Source organism: Suillus fuscotomentosus (genome assembly GCF_016647785.1).
Source record: "Suillus fuscotomentosus strain FC203 chromosome Unknown F5891scaffold_103, whole genome shotgun sequence".
Classification (NCBI taxonomy): domain Eukaryota; kingdom Fungi; phylum Basidiomycota; class Agaricomycetes; order Boletales; family Suillaceae; genus Suillus; species Suillus fuscotomentosus.
This window is the reverse complement of record NW_024539615.1, coordinates 120,273-130,854: the sequence shown is the minus strand read 5'-3', so window position 1 is coordinate 130,854 and position 10,582 is coordinate 120,273. Positions and strand designations below refer to the sequence as shown.

At 48.3% G+C, this 10,582-nt stretch overlaps 4 protein-coding genes across 4 annotated transcripts; 2 read left to right on the top strand and 2 right to left on the bottom strand.

Moving 5' to 3' along the window:
• Positions 1-1,505: 1,505 nt before the first annotated feature.
• F5891DRAFT_1196621 (uncharacterized protein) lies at positions 1,506-2,732 on the top strand (the record flags this gene model as incomplete). Its single annotated transcript, XM_041368332.1, has 10 exons — positions 1,506-1,552; positions 1,601-1,690; positions 1,744-1,766; positions 1,817-1,850; positions 1,915-1,984; positions 2,041-2,094; positions 2,150-2,222; positions 2,272-2,338; positions 2,393-2,470; positions 2,525-2,732. 10 exons carry the CDS (start codon positions 1,506-1,508, stop codon positions 2,730-2,732), a joined length of 744 nt encoding a protein of 247 aa, XP_041218867.1.
• Positions 2,733-3,263: 531 nt separating this feature from the next.
• Positions 3,264-5,359, bottom strand: F5891DRAFT_48278 (Mif2/CENP-C like-domain-containing protein). Its single transcript, XM_041371997.1, has 6 exons — positions 5,023-5,359; positions 4,314-4,964; positions 3,954-4,268; positions 3,736-3,896; positions 3,589-3,679; positions 3,264-3,522 (listed from the first exon to the last, which is right to left on the bottom strand). Exons 1-6 carry the CDS (start codon positions 5,324-5,326, stop codon positions 3,329-3,331), a joined length of 1,716 nt encoding a protein of 571 aa, XP_041218866.1. The 5' UTR covers positions 5,327-5,359; the 3' UTR covers positions 3,264-3,328.
• Positions 5,360-5,399: 40 nt separating this feature from the next.
• Positions 5,400-6,899, bottom strand: F5891DRAFT_1067187 (mitochondrial ribosomal protein subunit-domain-containing protein). Its single transcript, XM_041363150.1, has one exon. It carries the CDS (start codon positions 6,788-6,790, stop codon positions 5,513-5,515), a length of 1,278 nt encoding a protein of 425 aa, XP_041218865.1. The 5' UTR covers positions 6,791-6,899; the 3' UTR covers positions 5,400-5,512.
• Positions 6,900-7,820: 921 nt separating this feature from the next.
• Positions 7,821-9,734, top strand: F5891DRAFT_48128 (nucleotide-sugar transporter-domain-containing protein). Its single transcript, XM_041371991.1, has 3 exons — positions 7,821-7,970; positions 8,026-8,272; positions 8,326-9,734. Coding segments are annotated over exons 1-3 (1,566 nt in total). The 5' UTR covers positions 7,821-7,969; the 3' UTR covers positions 9,644-9,734.
• The last annotated feature ends 848 nt before the right edge of the window (positions 9,735-10,582 follow it).

The window sequence follows — 10,582 nt, the reverse complement described above, 5'->3', positions numbered from 1 at the left end:
CGACTTATCATCAATGTCATGGCTGATGCCAATCTCGGCCACATCTACGTGAGATTTCTTCTGGCATTGATCGTGGGTGTATTGATAGGCGGTCACACTGAATGCAGCAAATCAATGGATTCACAGGTTCTGCAATTTAGACATTTTTATGTGCCTTGCGTTGTATAGGTTGTTTTCAATGTTTGACACGCTTCGAAACAGGGCCAACGCCATTTCTCGATCAAGGACGCGAAAGTTATCTGACAGTTCCCTACTGAAGACTCCGTGTTCGCCGACGATTTCGGGCTTTCTGGATCACAGTCAGTCTTCATTAGCCAGATCGATGGGAGAAAGACAGTCGTCCCATCTATCGATCCCAAAAGATCGGCGTTCGAATGGAATGCAAACTACGTATTCCACGTTTGAAACCCGACATATGTCCATTTTGGACACCCTGGCGTACTACGTCTGCGCCCGTTCCCTGACAGAAAGTTCTAGAGAGGTATTCCAACCACCTATGGCTCAATGGTGGGTGGTGTGCTAAGCCACGACTCGGATCAGCCCATGACTCCGATAAGGTTAAGAAGCAGAGTCTGATGCGCGGATATAATGTGGATGATGCTGAGGGAAGTTGAGTCTGTCTTAGACCTGAAGGATACTTTGTTGACATGGTCCCAGTAGAGTCACCACTACTACGGGAAAGGTTGCACGTCACATGTTGCATTCCCGAGGGGCATTCCGCATTCTTATATCCTCTCAGTACTCTTTGAGGTGATTGCAACAGGCAAGAGATCAGAATAGTGAATTCAGGCTGTCGTCAACTTTGTGAATATCGGCTTTCAGGTTATGCTTTTCACCTCGCTGAATTTTAATCCCGATTGTGTATTTTCGTTGATGAAGCGCTCAGGTTCGCGTCCAGTCGTTCCCCAGGTCGCAGCCAGACGTGCTGGGTTGACCAGTGCATTCGTTTGATATCTGAACACATGACTCTTGGCCCATCATCGCAGATATCCTTCCTCGACTTAAATTTAAACGTTGCAGCTGGTTACGCAGAGCCAAACCTTGGTCAGCTTTATCTCCTTCTCAACTTCAACGTTGCAGCTGGTGATGCAAAGCCAGCCAGCTTTATCTCCTCCTCTTTTCCTGTCAAGTTCCAATTAATGAGGTTCGTATAAGCAACCTTCTACTACGGAGAATGACCCTGGAGGTTGCTTTTTGTTGGTAGGGCGTTAATCTCTGACCCCATTAGCCGCATATGTATTATAGCGCTCGCCGCTACTACATAGCTGAACGAGATTCCCTGCAATGGTCGGGTCTCACGCTAAAAATATTCCAGAGATCAGAAGATCGATAAGCCACAGCTTGTGACGCAAACCAAGAACAGCTGTACAGCATATACAGCCTGTTATCTGGGGCATATAAAAGCCCTCCTTCCTGGACCTCCACCAACCGCAGAACCCGACGTTCTTCAATCCATACTTACTCTCAACTGCATTTTGTGATTGAGAATAACTTTACAACCTATCATGTCGACGGCTCCTGGGACCATCGTTAGGAACTTGACATTTCAGTCGTGAGCGTCTTTGAGCTATAGTACTGTTTCATCCTGACCGTCTTGCAGCGAAAATCTCGGCCGAGAAACGACGATTTTGCTCGTTTTTGATACCGACATGGAGGGCCTCTACGACACAATCTACCCTGTGGTTTGGAAGTAAGCACTCCCGATTTCACTTTTGAGGAATACAAGACTTTCAATGATTTCAGAGCCATTACTTTCCCAGCGAGAGGTGGGTCCCTCGCGCCCAATTCTCACTTCAATTATGAACCTTCATCTTAGGCTCGTACAGCTATGATGTGACCTACACGGACAAGTAAGTATTGTCCGAGAAATGTCCAATATCATGCTCACGAACGTTGCTTTTATTCGACGTATAGCTTCGCTTTTTCCAAAGCAGACATCGGACATGATAACCTCGTTCGAACTTTCCGTCACTTCGAGCTGAAGGTGGGAGACTCACAACTACTCTGCGGTTCCTAGCACAAACACAAGTCATCATTCAGCCAGGCCAAAAAACCACACTGTCCCTGAAAGATAACAATAAAACACGTTTCTCTGTATGAATAGCGTTCATCTGCCTTCATCTATGCAGTTTACTAATAACCTGCGTAGCCACCTGTGAATGATATCAAAGATTACCTGACGGCAGAGAACGAGACTGGGTTTCTTCAGGACCTTGCAGTCGGTTTGTGACCCCTTTTCTTTTCTTTTTCTCACCTCATTGGAACCATCAGGCTTTTATAACCCATCAAAAGCCATCATGGCTAAACCTGATCCGTTGCTCTTCTTCAAAGAAGATGGGTATGTCAACTCCCCTTCATTCTCCCTCCAGGAAACTCACAGTTCATACTGCAGAGAATGGAAACAATTGTGTAACCCATCAAAAGCCAGCATGACTGGGCCTGATCCGATGCTCTTCTTCAAAGAAGTTGAGTATGTCAACTCCCCTTCATTCTCCCTCCAGGAAACTCACAGTTCATACTGCAGAGACGGAGGCAAGGCCACTGCTCAATGGAAACCGGTCCTGCGCATCTATGTCGAATCGGACTATCAAGAGACCGAGGTCTTGGTCAATGCCATTAAAGGCACTGCCATCTTGGAGCAAGATCTTCGCCGACTTTTTCGGAACACGGTCTTCAACCTCAAACGGAACACGCTGACTAGACGATTCAAACTCACGAAGACTAACCCGTAAGTAGGTCGTACTGCCGCTGGCATATAACCGTTACACCAAAAGGTAATATACTGAAAGCTTACTACCTTCCAGTAGTCCCGACGACTCGGAGTCTAGGACACAGTGCGCAAACCAATGAAGGAATGCCAAATTGGTGTGCATGGTGACTGTTGTCAATGCCTTGTTCTCTCTGTTTTCGCCGCTGCCCCGTTCAGAGTTCCAGTTGCTTGTCTTGTATAACCTTCCATCTCGTGTAGTCACCGTTGTACCATATTGGGTCGACTGATCATCAAAACGACTGTCTTGATCCCGCTCACCGTAGGATGAGTAGCGACTTGAAGCAAAGACTACTTCAAGTCGCAGCTCATCTTATCGTGATAGAGGCCCTGACAGAGTTTGAGCGACCTGACATAATTGGGATGGAATACAAGGGTATGAGTATTACACCAAGTGCTAGCGGATATAAGTATGCTAAGCCAACGCTATAACCGTCCCATTCATTTCGTCGACAGAAACGACACTTAATTATGATAAGTTACAGTGAACCGATGACGATAAAAAAGAAACTGCAATACAAAGAATGCACTATTAAATTCATAAATCTCATGCTAAACCATTCACATCTTCATCGACGTCCCCCTCTTCGCTACCGAAGTCGCCCCCTCACTCAACCGCTGGGGATGCGATGAAGGAGGCGCAGAGTGCGATACGTGATCTAGTTGCTGATCTTCGTCTAACGATACCTGGCGAGCTTGCGTGAAAAAGACTTTCGCATCTCGATCGGAGATGTTCTCGATGAAGTAGGTGTTGCCTGAATGTGGATGCGGTTTATATTATTTATGAGACCAGCGTACGGGGCATGAGGAATGGGACTGACCACGCGGCACAATGAACATGCCCCCTGTAGCTACAACATATTGTGATTCGTGAATCACAGCGGCTACGGCACCTTCAATGACGTAGAAAACCTGCGTAAAAATGAGGTGAATAGATTGAAATGCGCAGTGTAGCGACGAATGCGAACATAAGTATTATCTTTTGTGCCTTTGCTTGGTTTGCGGCCCTGCGGGGGTATACGAAGGACGCCTGCTGCAATAAAGTCGCCCTCCCCAAAGACCTTTTGAAAGAACCACCCGCCGCCAGCTGCAGGTCTCGGATCGACCTTTTTTGCTGTATAGACAATACCTAAAACAACGATAGTCAATATAAGACCATAAAGTGCCAATGGGAGAAGCTACGTACGTCTTAACACAGGCTCCTCGGTGACATAGTCAATGACCACACCGGATTCCTGTGTTTCGTCGTCCCAGCCTTCCTCGGGGTCAAATGGCTCAGGTATACTCTTCGCACGTTCACTGCCTGTGCGCTTGCGCTTCTTTCCTGCCTTCCCGAGTGGTTTAGGAGGCTCTTGCGGGATGCGTATGATTTCTTTAATTTGAGGAACGAGAATTAGGCCAGAAGTATCACCACCATAGACGACTTTTTCTTGGCGCCAGTATTCGAGCGGCTTGTAGCGATGTCGTCGACTACGACGTACCCCATCAGGTGGTGGAGAATCTAAGGTGGATGAATTTCTTGCTCATGGTGTAAGAGATGACTTACTTTCTTCGACTGATTTGATGACTCGTTTGGGTGCACGCGCTGCTTTTGGTTTCTTCGGTTGCTGCTCTTTCGGTTTTTCTTTGCGTGGCTTCTTAGGGGGTGGGTCTTCATCTTCTTCATCCTCATCTGGCGCATTCTCAACTTCTTCGAGTCCCTGGGAAATATCCTCATCGATCTCGTTTTCCTCCTGTTGCTCCAGCTCTACATCTGCGCGCCCCTTGCCCTTGCCCTTGTCAGCCTTCTTCTTCGCCTGTGACGCCATCTGTTTTTCGACTTCTGCAGCGTCATCCTCATCATCCTCGTCCGCATTCACATAATTAAAACTCGTTCCTGTTTGCGGTGGGCTGTCGTTCGGTAGGGGATCATAGTCAAAGTCTTGATTTGCTGGCTCGAACTCGGGGTCCGAAGCAGGGCCAGGCTCACGAGGGTCGTTGTATACGGTGAACGACTTTGAGAGTACTGAAGGTCCTGCACTATTCACAGTCGATTCACGCCTGGACGGTGCAGTGCGCATACGGGGCGAAGGTACCTCGTCAAAGTCAATCTCAGACGTTCGCGGAACGGACCGCGACGAGCCCGGTTTGCGCGCACTGTTAGGCGCCATTATGGGAGGCGCATTGGTAAGGTAAGCCAGCGGACTGCCCTGGTTGCCTGTGTAAAATCATGGTGATAAACACGTCGGATCGTACTTGCGGTCAAAGTCACTCACTTTCTGCCAACTCCATGGACATCTCCCCATCCTCATCGTATTCGTCGACTTCTGGAACGGGAGTAGCGACGACTGGCGCCTTCTTCTTGCGTGATTTAACTCGGGGCGGTGTGCGATCGTCAGCTTGCTTGATGACCTCGTCGAATGGCTCGAATTCATCAGAGTCACGGCCGACGTATTGGACTGCAATTCCGGTTTTCTTTCCGAGGCCAAGATCGTCGGCGCGGAATGGAATATGTTTCTTTGGGGGGCCGCGCCGACTACCTATACTTGATTTTCTGCGGTCTGTAGATTCGCGTGGCATCGTTGGTGACGGCGAGCACCTAAACTGGAGGAGTAAGTGCCGTGGGAACTTAAACAAGACACGCTTGTCGCGGTTAATGGGTCACGGCATGTCACGCGCACACCACGCGTTTGTGTCACTTCGCGAGCCACAAAAGGCGTGGCACAAGGTCGATTCAAAGAGTGTCAATGTTATGATAAAAAACTACTATGATTTCTCTAAATCCCCGTTCCCGTTCGTATCAGGACTCTTCTTTCTAAGGATCTCCTGCAAAAAGTCCAGTGTCGTCTCACTAGGATTGCGCGGCGGTGGTTGCGTCGACTTGCGCACGATATTATCGAACCTCGCTGCGCGCTTAGGGTGTGGGGTGTGATTGGCGAAAGACTGCAGAGGTTCAGCCGTGATATACTCCAGTGAGCCAGGCCTATGGGTGTTGCTTTGCGAGTGACTCTGCGCGTCATTTGCAAATGCTGTCATCGAGAGCTTCGCCGCTTTTAACCCTTGCCTCTTGTATACCACTTCTGGCGCCTTCTCCAACACTACAGACTCAGGCCTGAGGTTCGTCACACCGGTTTTACTTGGATCGCCCCACGTCATCACGTTGCCCACTCCTTTGTTCTTCTGCTGTATGAGGGTGCCCATACCAGCGTATGATGCCACGAAATATATGGGCTTTCCTTTGTCGCCCTTTACCTCTTCAACCAATCGTCCTTTATGCTCCTTCGTAGAGAGATATGTTTGAAGTGATGAGAAATGAGAGTAATGGAGACCTGCAGAGCGATGTGGTACGCTTTCGAGTGAACGTGATCGAGGATGCTCTCGTACCCCTTCAGACTCCCACATAGCGAAGTCATCAAGGGAATAATCCGTTGGAAGTTTTTCGGGAGGGGCTTTTTTCGCCTTCGACAATCCTTTGGGTGTAGACGATTCCTTGGACGAGTCTGTCTTCATCAGCTTTAACGCCTCTTCCTCCCTCTCTTTCATCTCCTTCTGCTTCTTTAATGCTTCCGCCTTCATTTTCTGATATTCAAAGAAGTGCTCGCGTTTGCGACGGATATGCGCAACATATTTCTTGAATTCCGAGTTGGACATGGCATGGACATTGGGGACAGCAGGCGAGCGCCAACATTGTGGATCCATCCGCATTGGCGCATACTCCGAGTCTACCATATCACCAGAATCCTCGCTCGACGGCCGACGCAACTCTTCCGACCTGGGGTTTAATTGCAACTCATCCCAGTTCTTCATCCACATTGCCTGAGGCTCTGCAGAGTTCCATTCTGTCTGCTGTTCAAGTGAGTCGACAGCCTTCACTGTGATGTAAGCTCCACGTCTGCGTATCGGAAGCGGACGTTTGAAGCCCCAGTTGCCGCGGTGAGCATCACCACCGTGTGTGGTGTAGACTTGAGCGATGCGGGGGTCAAAGGAGGAGAATTTTGACCGTTTGAGAAGAGTAGCGAAAGGAGATTGTACAACGGAAGCCATGCCTAGACGTCCTCGTCAAGCAACAAGTCCAATTTTCTGTGATGCCCGACACCTTGCCAAATTGGGACGACTTTGTAAGTCCGCTCGGTATTCGCCGTGCTATTCAAAATCTTCCTTGTTCGCCCTACATTTTTTTCAACAAAACCACGACGTCCAAATTACTGTTTATCCTCTGCTTTACGCAACTTTCAAGGATGGATAGTCCAGACAAACGTCGAGGATTAAACTGTTGTCTCAAAAACAATCTTTGCTGAATGTTCCTCCCACTGGTCGAGGGATGAGGACGCAGGATCACCTGGAGATGCCTACACCTCTTTTTGTACTGATGTTTGTAGATGGGTACCGTGCAATTATAATATTGTAAGTCGTGCATATTCTTATCGTTTGAGCTGTGATGGGTACCGATGCATGCCGAAGAAGATCATCCTGGTAAAAACACACAACCCGCTCGAATGGGTCCCTTGAAGTGCGAGGGTGTCTGATGCGGTTTTTGTCAAAGAACCGCACAGACAGATGGGTGTGGATGGAGAAATAAAGGCGAGGCTGAGGTATCGCATTGGTACCCATCCTGTGACTCGATCAGGAGCTGTGATGATGGGCTGATGACAGTTTCACAGATTGCATAGCTTGATAGGTTACATTCAGCGCCATGAGCTGGTAGTCTGTAGTTCCCATGATCATGTCAAAATGTTGTTCCGTATGTAGCCTAGAATGAGTTTAGAATCATGTATTATGAAGTTGATCATAGAACCATTTTGTTGATCAAGTGACTTATTATATAGCCGATGTTGGTGAATGTCGTGATTTTTTACGGATACACCTTTTTTGTGTGTGCGCCTCCATCATCCTCAAAGTTTTTCCTACACTGCCCCAGTGCTTAAGAGCACTGACTTTGTTGAAGACTAATACGTCCTTGCTCTCTTGGCGACTTGGTTTTAATTCGGTGGTCACAGATTTTGACTCTCTATTTAACTGCCACGGTCGAATCGGACGAGGTACTGCTTTTCATAGACGATTTCTGTTGCAATCCTTTCTCATCCCTTTCACGTCAGCAAGCTACAGCCTTTTATCATATTTCTTGTCGGTCTCCGTTGAATTATACGTGGAAGGAAGCACACTGAACGATATCCGAACCAGCCAACCAATCGCGTTCGTTGAAAAAACGGAACACGCACGAGTAGTCAGTGAAGTCATCCGTAGCGCCCTTTCATTCTTTACTAAACCTTGGTCCGCAGTGCCTTCATCTTCTCATGAAATGTATCATCGTGCATACCCTTCCATTCGTTCTGTGCCTTCATCTTCCAACCTCTCTGGTACCACAAACACCAGCCCACGCCTAGCCCCATTGCTCCCTCCCTCAGGCCTTCACGGTCTCTCACCCAAATCAACTGGGTTACTTCTCAACCAGCATCTGAACGCAGCTCTACCAGAAACAGCTCCGAAACATCCAACAATCTGCGGAATGCCTCTGAAATACGTATCGTGAGTTCAATCAAGTGTTCGGTCTGCAGATGGCTAACTTTCCCATGTATCAGGCTCATCACCCTCGCCGTTCAAAATGCAACCTTATCCATTGTGATGTACTACTCTCGCGTATCCACACCCCCGCACCTGTCATATTCTCCTGCAGCAGCAGTACTACTATGCGAAATACTGAAAGGATCCATATCTTTCGTCATTGCAATATGGAGAGCACAGGACATATCAGAATCTCATTGGTCATCCCGGAAATCTTTCACTGGCTTCGTGCAAGCACTCTTTCCATGGTCTGCACCCTTCCGCCAAGTATGCAGTGAGATTTTTAGCCCCGATTGTTGGAAGCTGTCCATACCAGCTGTCCTTTACGTCGTGCAGAACTCGTTGCAGTTTGTTGCTATCAGTAATCTGCCCGTGGCGTCCTTTCAGGTGGCATATCAGATGAAGATCCTAACTACTGCGGCCTTCTCAGTTATCCTCCTCCGGAAGACGCTATCTTCGACGAAATGGTTATCCTTGTTTTTTTTGGCCATTGGCGTTGGTATTGTCCAGGTGCAGACGACTGCGTCAAATAGTGGAATGCGGGAGATTCGAGTGGGGAGTGCACATGATGCGGCACCTCTACACATCCATATTATGAGCCCACTAAAGGGCTTTGGTGCGGTCACTGCTGCCTGCTTTACATCCGGTCTCGCAGGTGTCTACTTCGAGATGGTACTCAAGAACTCCAAGGCAGACCTGTGGGTGCGCAATGTCCAACTCTCGCTCTTCTCCCTCCTCCCTGCCTTCCTTCCCATCCTCTACGGCCCTGCGCAACCGCCTTCCATGAGTTTCTTGAGTTACCTCTTCCGAAATTTTGGTGGATGGGCGTGGGCCACGGTGGCAGTACAGGTCTTTGGTGGTTTGGTGACCGCTGTCGTGATCAAGTACTCGGACAATATCTTGAAGGGGTTTGCGACGTCACTATCTATCATTATATCCTTCCTCGCCTCCGTCGTGCTCTTCGACTTTCACATCACCCCTTCCTTCATCATCGGGGCTTCTACGGTGCTCGCAGCAACTGCCATGTACAACCAGCCCGCGTCGCCTGAGACAAAGATAACATCTACAATCAGTGGCGGCTCAAAGCCGTTTTCAGACGCCCCTTTAGGCCCCGATGATCCCATAATTGGGCAATTCCCATCACAGAAGAGGTCGTCGCCGTTTGGAAGCCCCCGAGCTATCGCCAGTGCTCTGGGTCTTGCAGAAAAGCCCTCGAGCATTGTTGAGAGCGACTACTTCTCCGACATGGAATCCACCTCGCGATACCTCAACGCACCATACGGTTCTCCCTTTCCGTCACGTACGCCCACACCCAGGCCCGAAGAGCGGCTGTAATTAGCACACCAGGACATAAAAAGAAGATATCAGAACTTTCAACTATTATACGACGTCTTATGATGATTTTTTCTGAATATACCCGTTTCCTAGATCTTTGCAAGTAAGCCCTTTTTATCACAGATATTGCATTGCGCCACTGCACCACGATCTCACGAACAGGCAAATCTGAATCTATTTCATGGTTATCATATCAAATCTTCTCTCTTTCATAGCCAAGTCACATTACAATTCATCTCGCTCATTCCCTGCAATCTTTTCCGGTCGCGCCGCTTCAGAATGTTTCGTGCGTTTTTGCTATTCTGGAGCTCTTAGTGCCGTTCACATCAGATTGCATTTCTACCTTTTTGCTTAGTTTTGCTACCTTTACGCACGAGGACTTGGGGTTGCTGATCATAAACTTTGAACTTTTTTAGTAGAGTATCGACTTTTGCTGACATGTTCTGTTAGCTGTAATTGGGACTGAATTTACGTCTTTTACATCTATTGTTCTGGCTTGCTGAGTTATCAATTGCATAGATGACATCGATAATCAGCAGTGCAGCTCAAGAATCTGCCTACCTCTGGCGCAGCCTTGAATGATTGTCTCCTGGGCCTCCTCCCTTGCTGGGGATGAATGTAAGCTTTCGTTGGACAAATATCAACTCATAGCGACTCAGTGCATGAAGGGCCTTTCCGAGTTTGTCCTTGGGGCTCACTTCCTCCAAGAGCGCCTTCGGGGCACACGATCTTATGGATCATGATTACATTCCCATCTGTGGTATCTCGTGTTGGACGTAGGTATGCGGACGCTTGCTCTTGACAGTTCACCAATCGATATTACGCACCCTGGCAGTCTCAAGGTGCGTATGGAACGCCAACATGTGCACGATGTCTGATTTGGCTGTTGCTCTACAGTATACTCAGCGTAACTTCCCTTGGTGTCGTACAACTTAAGAA